The sequence below is a fragment of the Rutilus rutilus genome, assembly GCF_951802725.1.
Source record: "Rutilus rutilus genome assembly, chromosome: 1".
In the NCBI taxonomy this organism is placed as follows: Eukaryota; Metazoa; Chordata; class Actinopteri; order Cypriniformes; family Leuciscidae; genus Rutilus; species Rutilus rutilus.
The window spans coordinates 38,749,893-38,776,303 of NC_140209.1; the positions used below are offsets into that span (position 1 = coordinate 38,749,893).

Sequence of the window (26,411 nt, forward strand, 5' to 3'; positions counted from 1 at the left end):
ACAAGAGTGATTCACGTCCCATTGAGTTGAAAGTACATGATATGATGTTTCAGAGAGAGAGAGAGAAAGTGACTTTGTGTCTTCATTTTCTTCATTCTATTTTCTCCAGTTTAGAGTGGCACATATTTAAATCGAACATATTAAGTGTTTAAGTGCCATTTCATGAAAAATAAATATTTTACAAGGGTTACTTTTAATGGCAAGCTCTCAAACGTTTCTCGCTTTGACCTAAATTACATTCACAAAATTAAAAGAATATGAATAATCACACTTCAATTTGACAAACTGATGAATAATTAGTTGTTGCAACGTATTTGCGCCATTTGCTACTTGTGGCAGATATTTAAACTGCCAATAAGTCTGATTTTAAAGAAATGCCTAATTTTATTCAGCAAAGATGCATTAAATTGACTAAAAGTGACAGTTAAAACAACACAAGATTTCTGTTTCAAATAAATGCTGTTCTTTTAAACTTCAGTTTCTACAACAACAACAAAATTAAGCAGCATAACTGTTTTCAACATGGATAATTATAAGAAATGTTTCAAATTAGGGCTGGGACGGTATGGATTTTTTCTTACCGCGGTTGAAAAGCAAGAAATTCCCCCGGTATTGCGGTAAACCGCTTTAAACCTCAACCCCCCTCCCCACCCTCCCCCAGTTTTTTTTTTTTTTTTCTGCGACGTCGCGCTGGAACAACAAACAAAGTGTGTCAATGATAATCTCAGGTAGTGTTTATGTGCTTTATTTAATGTTAAAAGCATGCAATGTGACTTTGAATATTGTTTAGTGCTCCAGCTTTGTAGCCGTAAAAGCAACAATGGATAATTCACCTCAGATCTTGAAATTAAACAAATGGAAACAAGAACGTTCAAACTGTGAACATACAAGTGTATTCTTTGACAAATATTGTTTTAGTAACTCAGTAGCCTATGTATTTTTAATAATGTTTAAATGGTGTAATATTTGTGAATTTGATTATGTAGCCTACTTATCTATTTTCTTGCAAGTGCCGTCAAGATTACTCTCTGGTGCTGTGAGTGTGCACTTGCCGCGACTCCGCGAGGGTTGACAAATGCGGTCTTCACGTGAGAGAATTCTGTTAAATAAGCACGTGCAATTAAAAGCTGAGGTCCTGCTTTTACTTTTTTTTATTTATTTACGGTGCGGCTTGGACGCGGCGTCCGTCGAAAATAGACTAGGCGCCTATCTTTATCGAAGCGGCGCTGAGAGACGCTTCTGAAACGCGCCGCGTCGTGGCTGTTGTAAACACAAGCATTGAGTGGGCGCGATCAGCTCCGGTAGCCGCGTCGCAGCCGTAACACGCCACAGAGTGTAAATAAGGGGTTATAGTCAATAGCCTACGAATGGAATGTTATTATGTGTCATGAAACAACTTGCGAACTTGCGAAAGGTCGGATTTGTTCCATCTTTTGATGATAAGTTTTGTTTAGAAAACCTTGAATCCATGTAAGACACAATGTTATTAGACACAATCCATGCATTAGAATCAATGAATCCATGTCATTAGACACAACGTGAACACATGTGAAGGCCAGTGTTTATTTTTTTTTTATTTTTGCGGTGATGACGGTGACGAGCTCAGACCCGCGGTAGGCGTCACGTGACCGCGGTATTGCGGTAACCGTCCCAGCCCTATTTCAAATACACACTTCTTAAAAAACGTTAAAAATCTTTCCGACCCCAAACTTTTGAACAGTCGTGTGTATATTTGCTAATAATTTGTCATAAAGCTGTTTGCCTGGAGGACATTAACTGTATATTTGGAAAAGATTTAGCTTAGAACAATTTGTCAATGGTGGCAAATTGCAGAAAAGCTGGAAAACCAACAGTCATTTATTATTAAGGAACTGTGGAATGGATTAATAATTGAATTAATGAATCTATAAAGTCAAGATGAATAAATTTTTAAAAATACGAACAGACAAATCAATGAAGATATAGCGTATCAAATCAAGGCACCTGCAGCTGTCAGCAGTTTTGTTATGCTCGGTGTACGCAGGGTTTTTATGAGTAATTATACATCACTAGAGGCTAGATTTTAGCCCACTAAAATATTCAGGTACTTCATGAACATTTTATTAGCAAAATGACTCCACACAAGCGATCAGGACCAATACCTACTTTTCTGACCTCACTCCCTGCTGGAAAACTTTTCTGACTTTCCAACACACACATAAACACCTCACATCATCAAAAACATATACTCAATTATTTGTTTTGCTCATGAGAGGTTATGTTTGAATCTGTTAACAAAGAGAAAATAAGTAAAGGGCAGTGGCTAGAGGAATGGTTAATACATTTTAATGTAGTGTTTGTGTGGGTGTGTGTGTTTGTTCAGGCGTTCAGGAATCTGACAGTGAGACTCATATAATTCTTGACAGAATTCTTGGGAAGGTTTTCGCTTGGAACCCCTATCATATTGAGGATGTTTACTGAAAGCTTCTGTTTACACACACACACACACACACACACACACACACACACACACACACACACACACACACACACACACACACACACACACACACACAAAGCGACACTAGCAATGTGAAACATTTTTTTTCTATTGGGGAATCGTGCCTCTGTGTAAGATTTCATTTTTTGTATTACTGACTGAACAATGTTTCTTATTCCTTTTGCATACAAAAGAGAGAGATGATTTGGGAATCAATTCTTTCCAACAGCACCAAAGGCAATTATTGTGCATGTGTATGAAAGAGAGATAAAGGGAATGAAAGAGAGCGCAAAAGATAGAGAGAATGAGGAGCTTAACCATGGTCGATGTTCTTTTTTTTTTTTTTCAGCTAATGTTGGGGCCTGCTTTCCGAAGCAAGGTAACCACACCAGCCACTCCCATATCTCCTCATGTCGGCCTGCCTCTGGCCAATCAGGTTGGCCTGTCATTTTGTTCCTCTGGTTTTGTCAATTGTATGTCAAAGTTTTGTCTCCACATACTGCCCGACCACGACGAATGGGTGTTGTCTGTGCGTTGGCTGCTGTTCTGGGCCGTCTTTATGAGCGAGAGAGGGGGAAAGAACGAGAAATTGTTAAACTAAATGTGCATTAGGTTGTGCCTCTTCCCCTTGGAGGCAGTTTGGGAATGTATGTGTACTGCTCTGTCAGAAGCATCATGCACATTCAAACTGAGGGGGCACGTAAACCAAGGTGTCAAGTTTTGGCTGGTTAGCATGGTTTAGCTGGTAGATGCTGGAACTACACAGTCTAACTGCATCTGTGGATTCTGATAGAATAAGTCACAAATATTTCACTATCACTGTAAAAAATTTGTAACACTCCCAAATCAAAAATTTCAATTGACCGATAACATCAACATTTTTCAATTGGCCCAAGTGAAATTCTGTAAATTCTAAAATTAAATGTACAGATTTTCACTTGGGCCAATTAAAAAATGTAGATGTTATCGGTCAATTGAAATTTTTGATTTGGGAGTGTTAAAATTTTTTTACAGTGTACAGTATCATAGTAGTTTTTGACCAGTAACCGTTTTCTAACAGACAGCTATCGTCTTATGTCAAATGGATGTTTTTTTCATTTTTTTTTTTCATCTTACACTTCTTTAGTGAATTATTAAATGAATAGTTCACCTCATGTTGTTCCAAACCCATAAGACTTTTATCTTTAGAACACATAAAAAGTACAAAAAGACATTGTAAAAGTAATCTAAGTCGTCTGAGAAGACAGGATCGCTTTATATGATGATCAACTCGTATGCTGTGTACATAGAGCACATCAGATATGGTAAACACATGCACAAGGTTTGTTTGATTACTTTTGCAATGTATTAATTTGAAGCGTGAAAGTTTTGTTTGCATGGACTTTCAGTGGAGGGACAGAAATCTACCTTCACTGAGTTTCAAAGATGAACAAAAGTCATATGGGTTTGAAACGACATGAAGGTGAGTAAATGATGACACAAGTTTAATTGTTTTGGGTGAACTATCCTTTAAAAGTTGCTAAAAATTGCTCAAAAGTTTAAATTTGTTTTCCTTTGGCCATGTCTCATCTGGTCTAGGCCACAAAGTGAGCCAGAACTGCCACCGGTGCCCCTTCAAAAAATTGTACATGACTCCCTGTGTAGTTACGTTTTTCAATGCCTTTCTCTCCCAGCTTATATAAACATACTTTTTCATGTGTTGTATACATGATTGTGCATTGGGAGGGTTGTGATCCAGCATGTGTCCTCAGAAAGCAAGGAACGCCGCTTCAGATGACAAAGGCGAACCGACAGGCAAAGCAAAATGTAATCTCCTACAGAGAAATTTTGTCTCCATTCTTTTCTCTGATCTATAGCTCAGTGCTTTTACTTTTCCTTAGTTCCCTCTTTTCGACTAAACCTGAGATCAATAGCTCTGCAGGGAGCAGACACTCGCTCTTGTGCTCTTTTCTGTTGTAATAAGTCTAACATCTCATCCCATTTCTCTCTCTTCCTCCCCTTCATCCCATTCTCCTCCACCGTCTGTCTCTGTGAATGCATTTGCGCTGTTGCATGCGTGCGTGGGGTCGTGCATGACCGTATGAATGCGTGTGTGCTGGTGCCACTCTTCTCACATTCCTCAACTCCTCGCCCCCCTTTCACCCCTCTCTCAAACCAGACCCGGAGCGTGGCGGAGGTCACATGATCTCCACTGATGACCTGGAGTACCCGCGTGAATATCGCACGCTGGGAAACAGCACGCGCCGCTTCTCCAACGTGGGGCTGGTCCACACCTCTGAGCACCGGCACACGGTCATCGCCGCCCAGAGCCTGGAGGCTCTCACCAACCTGCACAAGGCCGACATGGAACGCAAGCGGGACGCTTTCATGGACCACCTGAAGAACAAGTACCCACCCCAGCACTCCCTACCGCCCTCTCCATCCCCCTCACACGGCAGCATGAGGGGCACCTCAGAGAGAAACGCACGTGAACAGGTATGTACAAGGCTTACCTTGTATGATGTTGCTGGATAGACATTGTTGTGATGGAACAACATCCTGACTGACCAATCATATTCCAGGGTCAAACCCCCATGGTTTTAGTGGTAGTTAATGGTTAATGGTTGGGGATACAGATTTGTATTCAATATTTATTTTATTTTATATTTAATTAATTATTTAATAATTAATTTATTTTGTTTTATTTTGTTTATTTTTGTATTTTATTTTATTTTATTACTACTAATAACTGTTTTTAATTGTTATGATGACTATTTTTGTTGAATCAAGTTTTTTATTTTAGTTGATTATTTAATAATAATAATTTGAATATGCATGAATTATTAAATATATGAAATGAATAGAATATGTTCTATTCATGTAGTTCTATTTAAAACATTTTTGTATGTTTATTTAATTTAGCTTTTTTAATAATTTTTTTATACATATTTTCAATCTATGTTTTATTAAGTGGATGTCATTGGATAGCGTATCAGATGTGATATTGTACACTACTGTTCAAAAGTCTCTTATGCTCACCAAGGCTTAATTTGATTTTAAAAAACAGAAATAATGTGAAATATCACTACAATTTCAAAGAATGGTTTTCAATTTGAATACATTTTATAATGTAGTTTATTCCTGTGATGTCAAAGCTGAATTTGTTAGCATCATTACTCCTGTCTACAGTATCACATGATCCTTCAGAAATCATTCTAATATGATGATTTGATGCTCAATAAATATTTCTGATTATTATCAGTGTTGATAGTGCGTGTACGTGCAGTCGGGAAAAACGTACACACGTCGGACATGGTTTTGGTTCCACATCCTTGCTTGTTCCTAAAATAACACTGTAATCAACCAAGCGTTAGCGTCTGATTTTAGGTGATGTAAAGGGTGAGGGCTGTGATTAGTTGCTTATTGCCTTTTTATTTAAGATTAAGTCTCTGATTGGTTAATAGGAATATTTTTCCAGGATGTTGATTCAGGACCATGTGCTGCTTGTGTAAATTACATTAAGCATGCATGGATACACTTTCACACACACAAGATGCACAACGCAGGGTTTTGAAATCTACCTATCTAAGAGGTCTTCTGAAGGAGACATAGACGTATACATATAAACACTTCAGTCACTAGTGGCATAGACTAAATATATGCCCCCAGCTTTCACACAGCTTGTCATTGAAACATTTTGTACTCTCCATAGAAAATAGACAGTTGTATGCCAGCGAAACAGCAGTCACTCTGTGAGTGGAACAACTGGTTCTTATGGAGGAGGGTGACGTAATGTTGAATTCAAATATGGATGATGTCACTGCATCAAACCAGTATCAGCCAATCAGCTGTGTGCTTGAAAAGAGAGAGAGAGACACGCAGGTAACAGACACATTTACACTCAAGTCTGTCAAAATCCGCCTGCGCTGATATTTTTAGAGGGATGAGTGTTGAAAAAGAGGCTTTATTGCTTCAGTCTTCTAATTATACTCATCAGCCCTTTATCTCTCCATCTAGATATCTTCTATATAGAAAATTATTTACTGTGCAAGTCTTTTTTCTTGTTCTTTTTTTTTTTTCTTTGACCTGCAGTTCTGGTCACCAGCATATACTGTGCTGTGGTTGCTTGTATAACGGTGTCCCTGCCAGGCTTCTTAACCGATTTTTAAGGGATAGTTAGCCCAAAAATGAAAATTCTCACATTATTTACTTACTCTCATGTTATTCAGAGAGCAGAATGGTAGAATGTAAAGCCTATATACATTACGTTATTTATTTTAAAGAATAAAACATGCTACAATTAAGTTTATTATTTACAATTAAAAGTACAAATAATTTGAAAATGAATAAACGTTCATATTTATATGAAAAAAAAAATTATTATTATAGTATTTTTGTTGTTGTTAAAAACATAACTACAAAGAAAATAAATACTGTAACCAACACTGTTCATGGAATTAATATTTATAAGTTGAAATTATATAAAAGTGTATTTGCTGAATGTAATAAATTAGAAAATATTATTACTAAAAATAGAAAGGCAAACCCTATAATACTTTTTTATATACTGTTTAATTTCTTTTTTATATGTCTAATAATTTATTAGACAGAACAAAGTCATTAAACTAATGAAGATGGAGAATGAGAACGTTCTTCGAGCTTTCAAAATGAAAGTCCAGATGTTGCCAAAATAAAAGTCTGGCTCTGAACACTTCATATTTCTGTTGACCACTAGTTTAAATGTTGCTCTCTTCCATGCAGTTACAATGACTGACATCCAAAAAAGATGCAAAAGCATCTATATTTCGTATCTATATTTTACAATTCTAAGGGATCATAAAACTACTGCATGACTGACTACTACATGAAACTGAAACTACTACATGACTGAAATTGAAATCGATACTTGACGCTTGAAAGCCACCCTTATTGACTATAGCGAACAGCACAACCCTTCTGTTACACTGCAATTCATGAAGGTTTGAAACAAACTATCCATTTAACTAGCTTGATCAGCTGGTTGACCAGCATGTTTTGTTGGCAAACAACATGGCTATGGTAGTCCACTATCTAAACTAGCACCAAACCAGCATAAACATGGAAAGCTAGTCTTTTCAGCAGGGCTGTTTCAAAAGTCTCTCTTTGTCTTTTTATCACCTATTTTACAGCTCTTTCATCCTCATGTATCCGATTCTCATCACAGTATATACCTGTGTGTGACACTAATGCCCGGTGAGTGTGTGAGATGATAGGATCAAATATGAGAGAGAGAGAGAGAGAGAGAGAGAGAGACAGACAGGGAGGTTGGGTGAGAGACAGGTGGAGTCCATAGTTGCCAAGGCAACACATCCTTGTATGGAAACTGGTGATATCATATTGCAAAGGTCAGACTGGAGAGAATGAGAAAGCGAGAGAACAAGGAATGAAGAGAGTGTGTGTGTGTGAGCGAGAGAGAGAGAGAGAGAGAGAGAGGCAACAACAAAAAACAGAGTGAAGAAAAAGGGGAAGGGAATATCCTCAACCTTGAAGGAAGACGCATCACAGGAATTCCTCCCTATTTATTTGCCTATCTGCAGCCTGTGTGGAATAATGGAAAGGGGGAGGGGAAGAGGAGGAGAAGAAGAGAGGGAAAGAGCCGACAGATGAGTGCAACGGTGTGTAAACCGGCAGGAGGAGAGTTAATTACCCTCTGCCAGCCTTTTCCAGAGACTCTAGCACGGAAGAGTTAAAGCAGCAGCCAGTAGCCAGTTGATGCTGTAATGAATTAAATAAAGAACCTGCCGTCGCATGTGCTGGAGACAGAGAGAGAGGGCAGGAATAAGAGAATGAGTTTTCTGCACACCTGACAGCCAGCTGCTAAGACTGAAGGCATCTAGATAGTGTGCATGTGCGTGTGTGTGTAGGGAGGACGCACACTCACTAGCGTACATGCATGCAGGTGCAGGTGAGATTCGACCTGACGACTTAATTTGTTTGGTTATTGCGAGATTGGTTGACGTGGTGACTGCATGCAGATGGACACTAACTGGGTTTGATTTTTGCATATGTGCGTGACTAGTGTGAGTGTATGTGTGTGTGACTAGTGTGAGTGTATGTGTGAGTGAATGTGCATGTCAGGGAGAGGGAACATGTGTGAATGCATGTATTTGTATGCGTGCGTGCCGTGCATGTGTGTTCATGTGAGAGGGAAGGTAAGAGCTGTTTTGCATGCAGGTCAGGTGGTGTACAGCTCCTGTAGTCTTGCTGGGCTGACACATGTTTCTGAGAGATTGAGACTTAATGCTGGTCACAGGATCAGATGCAACTAGTATTCAGGCCTGATTGCTGTGTTTAGTGCACATGAGGATGTGTTTTTGCATTGGGTTGTACTGCTGATGTATATGTGCACATGGGGGCATTTGACTTGCAAACAAATGCCATCACATTTCAGATGCATGCAGGGGGTGGATTTAAAGGGGACATGTTCTAATGCACTTTTGAAGTATTTTATTTTTCCCTCTGAATAATGTCAAGGATTGTTGCACAAAAAAAAAAAAAAACAGTGATAATTTGTATTTCAATACCATTTAACCCTCTTAGCATTTAACAGCAAACAGTTTAGCTTTTCTTGTTACTGTACCTTTAAGAATGTTGGGTTGGGTTATGTAAATAACCTCTGATAGGTTAACTTCCATGTACCAAAGCAGTTCAGTGCTGATGCGTTTCTTGTGACCATTTGTATTGAGGGTCTCTGATTTTGTGACAACATAAATGACTCTTTAAGCTAGTGCGTCAGTGCATATGTTGATAAAAAGGCACAATATTGTTATAAAATTTACTTCCAAATTTAAATCCCATAAGAAACAAGCAGAATTTCCAGTTATGTTAGTTGAATAACTGAATTAATGTACCTTGGATTGTGCCTATGTGATGTCTCTGCATGTTGATGTCAGGCAAATCTTGAGAAAGTTAGACCGTTATTTTACGTAAGTGGCAAAGAAACACTTGTTTTAGAGCAGATTAGCATTTTTGACTGCTTCCATAAGTGATTTGAATTATTTAAACCCTCTTTTATTGCTGTAGTTAGTGTTGTCCGTCTGAAACTAATGCTAGTACCAGTCTGTGTGATGTAGGGAAGCTTCACGTTCTGGAAAAAAATCTGTTGTACATGATTCGTCCCTTTTTTAAAGGGATACTCCACTTTAAAATGAAAATTCTGTCATCATATACTCACCCTCATGTTGTTTCAATCCTTTATGAATTTCTTTCTTCTGCTGAACAGAAAGGAAGATATTTAGAAGAATGTCAGTAACCAGACAGTTTCTGGTCTCATTGACTTCCATAGTATGTTTTTTTCCTACTATGGAAGTCAATGAGACCAGAAACTGTCTGGTTACTGACATTCTTCTAAATATCTTCCTTTCTGTTCAGCAGAAGAAAGAAATTCATAAAGGATTGAAACAACATGAGGGTGAATATATGATGACAGAATTTTCATTTTAAAGTGGAGTATCCCTTTAAACGTTTCCTTTCAGCTGCACCTGTATTATCTACAGCTTTAACCCTTAAGTATGCTGTTGATTTTCCGCTGGCAAAAGCAGCCACAGCTTAGACAGCCAATTATCCCCCATTTAGAGTTGTTTCTTAGCAACTGAGGACGCGGGCCTCATACTGCTCCATGGAATTCTGCTTGTTAGGGGAAAATAACATCACCAAGCCACAGCTCACCGGAACCTTGCAGTGCATAAATCCATAAGACGCTGAAGCGCCCCTCAATTATGATCCAATATGATGGTGTTTATAGTTGTGTTATTTCAGTTATTTATCAAAAGCTATGTCAAAGAGAGAAATTTAGGGCTGTCACATTGAAATGATTTAGGAGACTTTTCATTGCTGTGAATTTTTCACTTCCTCTGTGGTTTGGCCGGAGACCACAGCACAAATTGAAATGGCCATGGAGGCGTGTGTGTGTGTGTGTGTGTGTGTGTGTGTGTGTGTGTTTATAACCTAGCCATACTTTTCAGACAATTTTCCTGAAACATTTTGCTAGGAGTTAGCTAAAGCTGACAAATCTCATTTTAGAGACGTCCTCAAAAGTGCTTCATAAATAAATATATAATAAATAATATTATGTATGATATAATATAAATAATAAATGTTATATATATATATATATATATATATATATATAGTAATTGTGTTTACTTTGCTTTTTGTAAATACTACTACAAATTTGAGAATAAGTCTCATTTATTTTTGTATTTTATCTAAAAATATGGCATTTTTTACAACTACAGAACTCAAAAAATGAAAAGAGAGTGAAGATAGTTAAATTCTAAAATACATCAGTCAAATAAAATTGCAATAATGTTGAATGTCTATTTACTGTAGATTCACTGTTTGAAGAAAATTTTCTAACCCCCCTTCAAAAAGGAAAAGATTCATAAAGAAACGAATCATTATTAACTTTTAAAGCATTGAAATACAGTTGGATTTTATGAGTTGGGTTTAAAGATAAAGAAATATTACTTTTTTGATCCCCAAAAGCATTTGCGTTGTATCTTTGCTGATATAGGTGTCATTTTAAGGTCCATTGTTTTATCGTCCAATAAATCTTAAACACGAGATTACTTAATGTGCATTTAATTTAGATTTAAATGAATGTTTTTGAGTGTGTGTTGAAAGTGTCGTATAGACTGGCTACACTGTCGTTCATTTTATGTTTGAGACAATCATGTCCCACGTAATATTAAGAGTGCTTTGGTTTGAAAATGCTGCTGGGGAATATTTAATATTACATCAATGGGCAGGCTCTTAAATATCAAGCTGTTTCAAAGTACAGTTTATCCCCCTGGATTGACCATCAACTGCACAAATGGCTTAGGCTGAAGTTCAGTACCAGAACACCTTCTGGCAGCAATGCAGGTCCATCTGCCGCTCAGTAGTACCTGACATCAGGTAACCCAGAATCAGGCCCCGCAGGTGAGGCCCTGCCCTTCTATCTGGCCAATTATGTCTGGAGGAGCATGCTGAATCAATCATTAAAGCAGTCCAGACAAAGAAACCAGTTAGACCTGCTCCATAACAGAAGAAACACAGGATCATCTGAGAAGGGTTGGTTGGTTTCCCAGAGATCAGCAGCACAGATACACTGACCAACACTGAAATATATACTATATTTAGGTAGTTTTAGGGTTAGTGTAAGGGGATAGAATATACAGTTTGTACAGTATAAAAATCATTATGTCTATGGAAAGTCCCCATAAAACATGAAAACCCATGTTTAAAACCTGTGTGTGTGTGTCAGGTATTTCCTTTTTGAAGAGACTCTGATGCAATGTGTGTATGCTGGTGCCTTAACCTCAGCTTCTGGGTGTTTGTGTGTTTGTCAATTTATGAAAACAGGTTGGCTGTAGTGCTTCATGCTGCATATATTTTTCATATTGCTGATCCCTAGGGCAGTGCTCAGAACCAGGATGAACTGCACAAAGTTGAAAGCAGGTGAATGAATACACAGAATATTATTTTAATGCTGAACTACTGCTATATGTGCTATATACACCGTAGACATCAACATCCTGCTTCAAGGGAGTTTGTTCAACATATTTTTAGCCTTGTGTAGAAGGAAATATTTAGCTGATGTTATAAGCTTCACGCTTTTCAATTATGTTTTCTTCTCCAAATGTATGTTTGCACACACACACCCTTTTAATCAGCTGACGATGTAGTCTAGACTCTAGACAAATATTGAAAGGTCTTGATCGATTAGGGTAGGGTTCATCAAATAACCGGCAGTCTGAGTTTTATTCAAAGAATATATGGGACCTCTTATATATCTTGTAAAAGTTTCTATAATTTGTCTTCTAACAATGTAACCAAACGAGTTACAGAGAAAGTTAAGAAATGGATTTAGCTGGTGACATCTCTGACTTTCTGTAAAAGTGAAGTTCACAGATGAAATGGGAGAGATAGGTGAAAGCTGCAGACAGCTGACCGTTTTCGGTATGATTGATAGGTCTGGGCAGCAGGCCAAGCACAGACACACAGGGGATCTTTTTAATTAATTTTTTTTCTCATTTGCGGAAATCCAGTCAGTTTGTCATTCAGGCCAGGACAGCTGATGGACAGATGAGAGAAAACCTCAAAATACCTTCATGCAGGCTCATTTATAGGGTCCAGCCCATTCAGAACAGCTCCATATGACGACCAGACTAGAGGAATTATGTGTCACTGTGTCACCATGTGCTTTAATGCCATCTTTAATCTGCAGAGCTGCATTTGAAGCTGCATATGTTCTGTGAAAACTCTGGTTAATACTACATAATACAGTATACTACCATTCAAAAGTTTGGGGTATTTTTTGTTATAAAGAAATTTGTACTTTTATTCAGCAAGGACACGTGAAATTAATCAAAGGTGACGGTAAAGACATTTATAATGTTACAAGTGCTTTTGATCTTTCGATTCATCAAAGACTCAAATCATCATATTATCCCATCACTGGGATACAGTCATTTTTAAATATATTCATATAGAAAACAATTATTTTAAATTGTTATGATGTTTCACAATATTACTGTTTTTACTGCATTTCTGATCAAATAAATGCAGCCATGATGAGCATAAGAGACTTCATTCAAAAACATTAAAAATGTTTAATGAAAATATGAAATTTGGCATAAATAAAAGAGTAACATTAAAATAAAATAATATTATTTAGAGTGAGTTGAAGTGAATGTTATATATATATATATATATATATATATTCAAATATCCTTACTGGGATGTGCCCTCTCTCTGTTCATATCTTCCTTCACATTCTTTTATCACAAAAGATGTCACATGGTTGGAGATTGTGACTGTGTATAAGGTGTCACCACACACAGAGATAAATGTCTAAGTAACACTCTCTCGTTTCTCCTTTCCATAGCAACAGCCAAACTATTGGAGCTTTAAGGTCAGTGCTTTGACTACTTCTGTGTGTTCCTGTCACAAAAGCTCTGTTCTTGTAATATGTGTTTATGTGTTCTTATATGTTCTTGTACATGTACACTGTATATTGTGTTCTTGTATTGTACATGTGATTCGACGTCTGTTGTAGGCCCACACTGAATTCTATACATCTCACTTTGAGTGTTTATTTATTAAATATTTTAGTTTATTTGATTACGTTAAGACGAGTAAGTATCTAATTGCCTACTTTCTTGGGCTTACTTGTATCAGTTCTCTGTGTGTGTGTGTGTGTGTGAGAGAGCCTATTTAGCTGTACAATAAGGACAAAATTGTAGCCAAAAGTGAGATAATTCAAGGTCATTGATCTGTGGGTCATGCGGGTCTGAGGCTGATTTGTGATGATCTGCTTCACTGGCTTTTATCTTCTAAATCTCATTGCCCTGTTCTTTCTTTCTATCTCCATCTATCTCTCTTTTACTTGCATCCATTTTCTTACATACCTTCCCATCAAACTATTAAGCCTTGCAGCTGAAGTCAGCTTAATAGAACAAACACATGGGTCTCTACAGATGTGTTTAAAAACTGAACTTCTTTGTTGTCACAGCATCTTAAAAACCCATGGCACAAGACTCTAGGAAAAAATCATCAGGAAGCCACAACAGTGAGTACGCTGATGTTGGTTCAGAAACAGACATATATACTTACTCACTCCATCAAATCCCTTGTTGTTAAACCTGTATTATATATATTATGAAAGATATTTATTCTAACAGGGATGAAATTTCTATTATATGTTATGTGATTAGAGATGGGTGTGTGTAATTGTACAAGGATACAGGAAATGGCCTCAGGCTGCGATAAACGTGTCATTAGAGTGAGACTCGGTAATCGGATCCTCCTGATTCCGTTCATTCTTATTACTTGTGTTACACTCCTCATGTCAATAGACAGACACTCATTACCTATGTCTAGCGTTAATTTTTTGGGGAATTTTACTGATATCATGAAAAATCCAGCTACTATAACATGCAAACAGCATGTTTGAGTGCATATCAACATTGATTTGGGACTAAACAGGTCTAGCTGTGTTTTCATGCCTGAGTCTGTCTGCGTGTTGTGTGTCTCAGTCAGGGTTTGTGAATCATATTTTTTGTTTCTCTCATTCTAGACTAATGGACTCCCTCTGACCTGACCCTCCACAACATTATACACCTCAAACTCTCGTTTATCCAACACTTAATCTTAACATTTACTGTTTTATTAGTGTCCTCAGGAATTGTGGGCTTTCTGTGAGAAAAGTCAGGAGAAAATTTTGGTTGTGGCCTTTGGGATACCCAGATACTCGAGGAGGTTATGTATACTCGGACATGTACAGTATACAGTATACTCCTCTCCTCTCCTCTCCTCTCCTCTCCTCTCCTCTCCTCTCCTCTCCTCTCCTCTCCTCTCCTCTCCTCTCCTCTCCTCTCCTCTCCTCTCCTCTCCTCTCCTCTCCTCTCCTCCCCTCTCCTGATGTCCTGTTCTATTCTAGGTCTCATTTGCTTGTTCTTGTCATGGTAAGATGGATTGTCAGATGCTTTCAGAACATGTTTTCCTTTAGGTGCTGATGCTGAGCCCTAAACAGACCCCCAACATCTCCCCTGGCTGGTTACGCCATATAAAATTAGCCTCTCTGCAAATTACTGTCAGAGTCGTGGTTTGTCGATTTGGTTCCTCTCTCATTCTCGCTGCCTTGTTCTTTACTATGGTTTAAATCGTTGGAGCTAGTGATATGTTAACAGTGAAGAGAGGGCCCAAAGCTTGTCGTTGACAGTGTTGGGGAGTAGCTAAGTTCAAGCTGAGGTGCTACGAAGATAAACATTCAGTAGCTTGACAATCAGTTGTATTCCATTTAGTCTAGCTTTTCAAGTAATTACCATTTTTCAGGTAGCTCTTGGAAGTCTGATTCATTAGTGAATCAATTTGTGAGGATTCGCAATTGATTCACTGGATTCCAATATAACGTGTGACGTGTAACATTTTTGTGTGTGAAATGTTTTGCTAAATTCTGCTGCTTATCACAGTGATTTGTATTTATTAGGTTATTTTTATTTATTTATTTTTTTTTACGATTTTTTTTTTTTGGTGATTTTTGCCTTTATTGTGATAGGATAGTATAGAGTATACAGGAAGCGAGGTGGGAGAGAGACGGGGGACGGGATCGGGAAAGGTCCACGAGTCGGGATTCGAACTCGGGTCGCCCGAAGCACAACGGCGCCATATGTCAGCACGCTGCCCATGAGGCTATCGATGCCGACGTATGATTAGGTTATTAGGTTAAATAAATCTCAGATACAACCCAGGCTCATTGGAAAACCGTACGTGTGACAACATTTCTGCAAAGTGGTATTATGTTGCTTCTTGCACGTTTCGCAACATTTTTAAAGTGAAATGTCTAGTGAGTGGCGCAAAAAGCGCATTTAGTTTTATCTGAAACAGATGAACGTGAATGAAACATTTTATTATGTTTGTTCTTGTACGTACCATGGCAGTTCAGAAATAAGCTAAACCCTACCCTAAACCTAATCGATAGTGTTAACTAAAGCAAATGTGCGATAAAAATGCATTTTCTGAAGCAACCATGCAATATCAGCTTGCTTCTACAGGTCTTTGAGCTTTTTTTTTGTGACTCGTGTTTCATGGGACTCGTATCTCAAGTTTACTATATCAGAAAAGCCATACTTATAAAGTTGGTTGTGTGATGCAATTACCAAAATGTAAAATATATGTAGTAGACAAATCATGCTCTATAGTTAAAATGTTTTAAGGGTCATAACATAGTATTTTGCAAGGAAAATAAGTCTTTAATAATCGATAATCTTCCCCTGTAATCATAATTAGTGTGAAAAGGAATAAAAGTTGTTGGTGTCTTACTGCCACTAGTGGTCATTTCAAGTGGAAACTGCAGTGAATTGAAGAAATAATAATGTTTATTTATGTAGATTCAATGTAATTAACTTATTTATTTTCCAAAGGATAACTAAAGTAATGTGACATGGCGAACTACAGCCTAGTTGCAATTTAAAATAGCTTCTCCACAAATAGTCTGCAAATAGCAGATTGCCATGTTGAGTGAGTTCAAGTAATCATAAAATTCATGTTAATTAATGCTGGATTTTTCCGCAGTGAAGTTGCATTAAACTGATCAAAAGTGACAATAAAGATTTTATAATGTTACAAAAGATTTCTATTCGAAATAAATACCGTTCTTTTGAATTTTCTATTTATCAAAGAATACTGGAAAAATACATCCTGGTTTCAGTTCAGCTTTTCTTTTTCATTAAGAATTTCATACTTTTATTTGGCAAGGATGCTAAATTGATCAAAAGTGACTTTAAAGATGTGTATATAATGTAAAAAATCTATCTAGTAAAGGTGTGCTGAACTAATCCATTTTCCTCCTCCTCTTTCCGTCTCTTCCTCTTATCATTTCAGCCATCGTCATCGCTATTAGTCCCCAACGATAACTGCGGAGAATGCCGCCATTTTATGACCACCTACCAGCTTACCATTTCCCTGCTTTCTCTGCTTCTCTCAGCATAGGACAGAATAGGACAGCAATCTACTACAATTTTCCGGAGCAATTTCTGCTATGCCTTCAGCCTGCGTCTAACAATAGCAGGAGAGAGAGGAAGATTATTCTCTAGAGCAATTATTTTCTTTCTTTCTTTCTCACTCTCTCTATCATTGCTTTTCTTCATCTGCCTGTCTCTTTGTAATAGTTAATAAAATTGTGCACATTATGCATTATATTATATACTATGTCTCCCATCAACTTATCTGCAATTTACACACTTCCAATTATGGAAAAGAAAATATGCCTCTCTCGTTCTCTTTCTTTTTTCACACACACAAAAGAGGTTTCTGTAATATCTTAATTGTTACTAGATGACAATTAAATTAAACGGAGAACTAATGGATACTTTTGCTGGAGTGTCCATATTTCTCAGATTGCATTTTTTTTATATTAGTAATCTCTGTGTTAGAATACAGATTTCAAAATGAGCTAATTTTTGCATCAAATACTTGATGTGGACTATGATAGCCATGTTCATTTTTACTGCACTCTGCTTCTACTGTATTTCAGCAATTGTCTTATTTGTGTATTTTAATTTCTCCTAAGGAATTTTAGGATACACATCTTAAGTTACAGTACTTATACTACATTTTTGGAAGTTAATTTTGTTAATCTAATCCTGTCAGTCATATTACAATAATACCTGTCTGCTTACCTCATTAATCCAACATCCCTTCACCAACCTATTCCACATTTATTTTAATATAATATAATATAATATAATATAATATAATATAATATAATATAATATAATATAATATAATATAATATAGCCAAATAATCATAATAGAAATAAAATAATAAATCCAGCAAGCCACATCTGTTTACCACTATCACACCTTACTAGGATTATAAAACAAGTGAACAGGTGAATTAAACACAAGCGGAGAATTTGATCATGACCCCTGAACTATCTAAGAATAATATTTGTGTATTAAAATGTTCCAGTATGCACATCTCTCTGAACACTATTGAATGAGCGGATAACTAAGTGATTTCATACACATGTAGGCTATTCATTCTCATGTTGCATTCAGTATCACTGCTTCTTTTGTTGTCGTGGATTTCCTATAGGTTTATGTGTATTTACTGTAAACGTATGCAGTTCATGCTACAGTCCTGTCAGATTCTGTTACCTTCATTTAATTTTGTAGTCAGATGAATTTTGGCACGGGGTCGTCCTCCTCCCCGCTGTTGTAACAGAACAGAAGTGCGCGTGTCTGCGATGAAGGTAGAGATTTATTGCCGAGAATCCTACAGGGATCCCTGATTCTGTTTAATTCAGAAAATACAGCACTTTAGGAAGGTAATATGACACACAAGCTGACACGTTTATTGACGGAAAAACAAATTTGAAATGAAAGCGAGAGCTTGTGTGTTTATTGCATTTGACAAAAAGCCATTTGAAAGCACATTAGCGCAAGAGAGCGAGGGAGATCTTGATTACATGGATGGTCTTAAGGGTGTTTTCACTCATAGTTTGTTTAGAGCAACGTGGTGTGTTTTCTCCCTGCAGTCTGGGTTTGTAACCACACCAAAACAATGGAGGGTTTGCATTTTGTTTTCCAAGAGTCAGAATTGATCAAAGTACATAGAAAAGCTCAAATGTATTAAATCTGTATGGTAATTATAAGCAGTTTACACCTTTAGGTCTGTTTGTGCTTTTACCTGCAGCAATCTACCCCTTCATTCCTTTGCCTCTGCTCTATATTTACCCATCTTTGCCATAAAATGTATATATATATATTTTTTTATCTTACAGTGATTCTTTTTACAAAATTCCTCATACTGTGCAGTCAAACCTGATAGCAGGTGCAGGTTAGTTCTATTTATAGCATTTTTGCTTAGCATAGAATAGCTATGGCAAATTTGGCAGTATGTCTCTTTGTGTAGATAAACATCCTCTTATTTTGTAGATGTACGTATGTGCGTTTGTTGTATGTGTAGCACCCGGACTGCTCACTGTTGTGGACAAATTACCCCATTATAGTCACACTGGGGGGTCATCCATCAGCTCAGTTCTAGCCCTTTGTGCTCAGACACCGTTTGCAAGAGGACAACCATGCCACGGCCGCTGTGCCTCACCATTTATGTGTGTGTGTGTGTGTGTGTGTGTGTGTGTGTGTGTGTGTGTGTGTGTGTGTGTGTGTGTGTGTGTGTGTGTGTGTGTGTGAGAGAGAGAGAGAGAGCGCTTGTACCCTGTGTGTAAACAACACACTCTGTTATTTGTTTTAAACTTAACCCTTTCTAAATGTTGTTTGATTTATGCTTAAAACAAGAAAAATACTTCCCAATAAGTTTAACTATAATTAAAAATGTACTGTTTAAAAGTTTGGGTCAGTAAGATTTATACATTGTTTCATTCAGCAAGGATGAATTAAAAGGATAAAAACTGACAGTAAAAACCTTCATCAATTTTCAAATAAACGCTGTTCTTATTCACCAGACAATCCTGAAAAATGTATCATTGTTTTCACAAAAACTTTTCAACATTGATAATCAGAAATGTTTCTTGCATCAAATCATCATATTAGAATGATTTCTGAAGGATCATGTGACACTGAAGACTGGAGTAAGGATGCTGAAAATTCAGCTTTGACATAACAGGGATAAATTACATTTAAAAATAGAAGGTTATTTCAATTGTAATAATGTTTCACAATATGACTGTTTTACTGTATTTTTGATCAAATAAATGCAGCCTTGGCGAGTATAAGCAGTGGCAGAACTAGAGCTTTAAACATGGGGTGGCCGAGGCTACATAAGGTGGTCCATAGACCATGAAAGAAAATTAGCGTGTAACCTAGCATCAAAAATAGCATGAATGAATCCTATGATGGCTGATTAGAGGTAGAAGTGATAACCACGAGTTTTCTCTTAATATTCACAATTAATATACATTGACAGTGTGTCATGCCGACGCATGTCAGAATAAATGCCTCGTTCAACAAAAGGTGAGAACAAATTTCAATCAGCATCAAACTGCCAGTATAGCGAATTAAATTCAAAGGGGTCCAGTCACAGTGCCACCATGGACACCTATGGCTCCTCTACTGAGACTCCTTTCCAAAACATAAAAAACTCTTACCAACCCAAACTTTTGAATGGTTGTGTTTATTCACAGAAAATAATATATGCTACACAAATGTGTTTATCAAGTAAACTTATCTTGCTTTAAAGATGTTTGGCTGTTTTGACTGAAAAACAAGACAAAAATACCAATTAAGAGGGATTTTTCACAGCACAGAGGAGAATGTATGGTGATGTTGCTCTGTGGATGTGTCCTGCTCTACAAACCAGCTTGCCAGTCTTTACCCAGTGCATCCTGGGAGCTCATTACAGGTGTCTCTGGGCTTGTGAAACACACTACGATGCGGTTGTGTGAACCCTCTTCATTAAATACTGCAAAACAAACAATACTGAAACACTGAAACGTTTGACAAGAAGTCAACAGGTGTGCGATTTACAGTTACTGTATATGCTATAGTGAGGCAGACAGGTTTGTTCTGTGTAATTGTTAGCGTCTCAGTCTGTTTGTTGAGATATATCCACAGAGATTTGTTTGTCCTGTGAGTCATTTTTCCTTTCAATGTATTTCTGTTTTTCCCATCATTACACACACAGAGAATCAGGCACACATTATCTGCTTTGCTTTCTCACTTTGGAGCAGTGATAATATGTTCTGTGAGATTTGTTTTGTAGAAACTTGACACGTTTAGGTGCAATTTACTCTGGTTGGAGGAATTTGCTCTTGGTTTCTCCTTGTGAGTAAGTAATGTTTGTCTTTTACGTCATGCCGTTTAAAATGCTGAAAATCTCTCTCTCTCTCTCTGTCATTTAGAGTCGTAGTCCACGTCACTCCCAGTCCACTCAGTCAGGTTTGGCAGACCAGGCGTCTAAACTGTCCTTCGCATCTGCCGAGTCTCTGGAGACCATGTCAGAGGCCGACATGCCGCTGGGCTTCAACCGCATGAACCGTTTCCGCCAGAGCCTCCCCCTTTCCCGCTCTGCAAGCCAGAATAAACTCCGTTCTCCAGGTAACATATACACACACTTTATCTGAGTATCAATCGACCGTTTACAGTAAATTACTATCAAAAGACTGAATCACTAATCCCCACATACACACAAGAATAAGTAGCAACTTTACTAGTGACAGGGCTGTGGTGCTGTCACGGCTAACATGTTCTCCAATGGTTATGCAGATTTGAGTCCGAACTACACTATCGTTCAAAAGTAAGATTTTTTTGTTTTTTAATTAATACTATTACTAAGCAAACCCTGTTGAACAAATGACCCCTCCATAGACCGCAATTTAATTATAATTATATATTACAATAAATCATATGTTCTAATATTATATTTTTATTCATTAATGTTACATCATTAATATGTTACATATAGAAATATGCAAGCAAAAACAATGCTTGTCCCCAAAAACACTGCTTGTATACAGACAGCTGGCCTGCTCACACTCAACCCTGCAAGACCAGCTTCACCAGCTCTGTTTTGCTTGAGAATAGCATAACTATGTTGGTCCGCCAGCTAAACCAGCACTAAACCAGCACCAACCAGCATAAACCAGCACTAAACCAGCACCAACCAGCACTAAACCAGCATAAACCAGCACTAAACCAGCACCAACCAGCACCAACCAGCACTAAACCAGCACCAACCAGCACTAAACCAGCATAAACCAGCACTAAACCAGCACCAACCAGCACTAAACCAGCACCAACCAGCATTACCCATACACAAAAGAAATATATTTGAAATATATTTTCAGTATATATTTTGGAATATATGCAAATATTTGAAATTGGCCCAATAAATATATTTCACACTTAACATCATATATTTTTGTCATATTTCAGAATATATTTCAGTGTATTTTTTTCTGTATGGGTCCCCAAAAGTGTCAAAATATATGTGGCATATATTCCAAATACATTGAAATATATTCTGAAATATAACAAAAATATATGATGTTAAGTGTGAAATATATTTATTGGGCCAATTTCAAATATTTGCATATATTCCAAAATATAAATATATTTCAAATATATTTCTTTTGTGTATGGGTAACCAGCCTGGTACAGCATGGAATTCATGCTGGTTAATGCTGGATTTTTCCGCAGTGAAGTTGCATTAAACTGATCAAAAGTGACAGTAAAGATTTTATGATGTTACAAAAGATTTCTATTTGAAATAAATGCTGTTCTTTTTAATTTTCTATTTATCAAAGAATACTGGAGAAATGCATCCTGGTTTCAGTTCAGCAAGCTTTTTCTTTTTCTTTAAGAAATTCATACTTTTATTTGGCAAGGATGCTAAATTGATCAAAATTGACTTTAAAGATGTGTATATAATGTAAAAAATCTATCACAGAATCAACAAAAACTATTAATCAGCACAACTGCTTACAACATTGATAATAATAAGAAATGTTTCTTGAGCACCAGATCATCATATTAGAATATTCAGAATTAGAATATCTGAAGGATCATATTACACTGAAGACTGGATTAACGATGCTGAAAATGTAGCTTTGCATCACAGAAATAAGTTACATTTTAAATATATATTCAAATAGAAAGCAGTTCTTTTAAATTGTATTAATATTTCACGATTTGATTGTTTTACTGTATTTTGATCAAATAAATGCAGCCTTGGTGAGCATAAGCAGTGGCTGAACTAGAGTTTTATACATGGGTTTTATACTTGGCTACATAATTTCCTCTGTCATGTAAAGATACACATAGCCCATAAATAATAAACAACTTCACTAGTCCCTCTTATTCATCCAAACCACTATACAACTTGCTGTAACTAAATATTACTATATAACAAATATAAATCACAGAAAACCATTTTAGCCTTTCGAGAGACTATTTCAGGGTGCAACTGAGAAGCAAGAAGCTTTGTTAAAATGTGCACATTAATCCAAATATGTATTTATTGTGATAAACATTTCCTTGTAAATAACTCAAGGAAAAAAATGAATCAAATGCAAAAATCAAATAAATGAAAGTTTGTAGACCATTGCTTGTATCTCACTCATTATCCCTGTTGGGGAGTAACTAGCTAAAAGTAACATTTTTTCACAAGTGTTTTCTCAGTTCAGCTATAAAATACTGTAGCTTTTTAAATGACAAGCTGTTTTTCAAAGTGCTACGTCACTGTTTTAATGTCACATTGTACTGTGTATGCAGCTTTACAGTCAAGTGAGATGACACAATTCTCGTGTTTTACATGAATTGCGATGGAAAGTCTGATTCATTCTATTGAATCACTTTGTTTGGATGATTCATGTAAATCAGCCCACGGTACTGATTTGCTTTCGGCTGAAGATGACATTTCGCTGTTCTGCAATTAGATAATGTGAAAATGTTTTCTACTTTTTGATAGTTAATAGCAGTGTGTTAATTACAGCAGTACAATGCATTCACATTAACTGACCTTCAGCAGTTTGTTTTTTAGCTTTGGTTTCCATAGTGTGAAATATCTCTTAGTCTTGAACTTTCACTCTGTGTGTGTGTGTGTGTTAGCAGCGAGCGCACAATATTTGCTGAAAGTGATTCGGTTTGAACTGTTCCCCGCAGAGAGATTATTGTCCCATCAGCAGGAAGTTTAGAATCGCCTGCTGCCCCGTTAGGTGAAGTGTGCCGAGATAAACTGACAGAAACTGATGACAAAATGTCTGCAGGAGAAGTTCAGCAGCCGTAAACATGAGACTCTGTCACAGTGGTTTAGAGTGCACTCAAAAAATATTTAAGCGCACATTTAAAACGTATGTTTTTGAATTGCCTATAAAATGTCCATCCATTAGGATGTTTTAACACAGTTTAACATAAACTAATAAACTTAATGTGATGCTCAAATGATCAAAATGCATTCTTTCAAATTGCTTAGAATCAGCATGACAATTCCATTTATTCAGTATGAACATGGTTGAAATATGGTTAGTTGTGCAACAAGCCATATTCAAATATGTATTAGATTTGACAAAATAGATTTTCAGTTTATTAGTACTGTTCAAGAAATCTCACCTATTTCTTACCCTTTTTATTTATGTATGACTTACAAATATGCATCACATCCAGTTTATTAGTTTATGTTAAAACTGTGTAATCCAAATGGATGGAGATTTTATATGTAATTCAAATACATATCTTAATCATGGTGTTCTTTCCTGACTTTCTTTTTACCGCTTCTCCTTCTCTCTCCTAAGGTGTCCTCTTCCTGCAGTTCGGAGATGAGACCAGGCGTGTTCACATCACTCATGAGCTCAACAGTTTAGAGACATTGCACGCGCTCATCGTGCACATGTTCCCTCAGAAGCTGACAGCAGGAATGCTGAAGTCCCCGAACACGGCCATCTTGATCAAAGATGAAGCCAGGAACGTCTTCTACGAGCTGGAGGACGTGAGAGACATACAGGACCGCAGTATCATTAAAATCTATCGCAAAGAGCCCATCTATGCCTCCTATCCTGCGGCACATCTGGCCAACGGAGACCTCAGGGTGAGATATTTCTACCGTATTCAATGATTCAGTTTGTTGAACATCTTACATTGGCCCAGCATGGGCTTCTGGGTAAAATAAGGCACAGAGCATGACCCATATTTAAAGAATGTTTTCTTTTCCAAGTCAAAATAAGAAACTACAAGGTTATGGATGTAGATCCCAGTGTGCGTCAAAATCAGAGACAAACCTAACTTTAAAATTGACGTCGCAGTCCTCTTTGCGTGTTAAGTATTTTAAAGGGATGTACCCGGTGTTTGATCCATTGAGTGACGTCTTTCAGATTTGGATGTTCTTGAACTCTGAGGTTTTTGAATTATCACTTGGGAGTTGGTTTCACTTTGTGAGCTGGCTGTGCTACCACAGGAGTTTGATGTGGCTTGACTTTGAAATGCAATCATGTTGCGTCACTCTGTTGATCAAATGTTCATTTTTTTCTTCTCTGGTGCGAGTCGTCTTTACCATGTCATACTCTCTGAGGCCGTCAAGCTCACTCTCAGCTGACATTAGACATGAGTCTGTTAATGTGTGCAAATATTTCTGCTTATTTTCTGTTTGTGGGGGTGTATGAGTGCACAATCATGTCTGAGTGTGTTTATTCTGTTCTTTTGTTTTTTCTTTTTTATTCTGTTTTTATTCATGAGGGTTGGGAAAGTAGAATAATAAAGACAACATGTTTCTAAAATGAAATGTTTTTTCCCCTCAAGTTTTCGTTTTTTAATTATATATATATATATATATGGTTTTTTTATTATTAAAATGTTTGAAAATGTATTATCTGGAAATGAATCACTTTCTGCACATTTTTTTTATACAAGTCGTCAGTCTGTAGGATAAAGTAATTCTGATTAAAAAAGTAATAATATCAGTTTGAGTGTGTTAAAAATGAATAAATGTAACGTAATTAATATTTTAAGTAAACATGTTAGTTTTTCTAGTCCTAAAATAACTGACCTTCTATAACCCTAGGACCCCAGTATGAAAACCCCTAGTTTTTGTTTATTTTTATTTTTTTATTAAACATCGGTTATTTTAATACACATGCACATACAAATACAGTCTCAGCTTATACAGTAAGAAATAATGGGAAATATACAAACAAGTAAACAAATTAACATAATCGGGCTAGGGACTAAATATGCGCCATAAAATAGAGAGTCAAGAGAAATTATTAATGTAGCACCAAAAAGGTGTCCATAACAGCCAAAAATCATCTGACTTTTGATGTATATCATAGGTGAGTTTCTCGAGAGGAAATAATGTACATGCTTGAGACAACCACATTTTAAAAGATGGTACCTGAGGAGATGACCACAATAAAAGTATGCATTTCTTTGCCAGATAAACCAAAATTAGAAACAAGTGTTTGGTGTGGAAGTCCAACGCCTTCTCTACTCCTCCATATAATAAATAAAATTCCAGAGAAAAACACAATTTTAACTTAAAAAGCCTTTGTAGAAAATGATGTACTTTCTTCCAAAAAGAAATGATTTTGTCGCAATACCAAAAACAGTGAAGGAATGTTCCTTTGCATTTTTTACAGTTAAAACAAAGATCAGAGGAGTTTTTGTAAATCTTTTTCAGACGTAAAGGTGTGAGATAAACTCTGTTAATGAATTTATAATTGAGTTCATGAATACCCAATGAAGTACATTTAGAGTACAAATTGTTACATATTTCAGACCAATCTGTATCTTCAATTTCGTGACCTAAATCTTTTTCCCACACATTCTTTAAACTCTCAAAAGAAGATGTACATGAGTAAGATAGAGCTTTGTATATTTTGGATATTAACCCCTTGGAAAAACTGCTCGTTACAATTTGCTCTATGGCAGCAAGTTCAAATCTCAATTTACCCTTATCAAACAAGGATTTTATGAA

The 26,411-nt window shown here is 36.7% G+C and overlaps 1 protein-coding gene across 25 annotated transcripts in view; it reads left to right on the top strand.

The window, feature by feature from the left end:
• Window positions 1–26,411, top strand: part of srcin1a (SRC kinase signaling inhibitor 1a) — a 132,570-nt gene that overhangs the window by 68,950 nt on the left and 37,209 nt on the right. For 8 of the 25 annotated variants that reach the window (XM_084406575.1, XM_084406593.1, XM_084406599.1 and 5 more), the window contains exons 1-6: window positions 2,610–2,915; window positions 4,638–4,954; window positions 13,368–13,394; window positions 13,995–14,051; window positions 20,848–21,043; window positions 24,238–24,530. In XM_084406575.1, the coding sequence (XP_084262701.1) occupies window positions 2,756–2,915; window positions 4,638–4,954; window positions 13,368–13,394; window positions 13,995–14,051; window positions 20,848–21,043; window positions 24,238–24,530 (1,050 nt within the window). In that variant the 5' untranslated portion in view covers window positions 2,610–2,755. Of the gene's footprint in view, window positions 1–2,609; window positions 2,916–4,637; window positions 4,955–7,753; window positions 8,403–11,894; window positions 11,939–13,367; window positions 13,395–13,994; window positions 14,052–20,847; window positions 21,044–24,237; window positions 24,531–26,411 lie in introns of those variants that run through there. The other 17 variants (XM_084406596.1, XM_084406585.1, XM_084406597.1 and 14 more) reach the window with 12 other exon arrangements.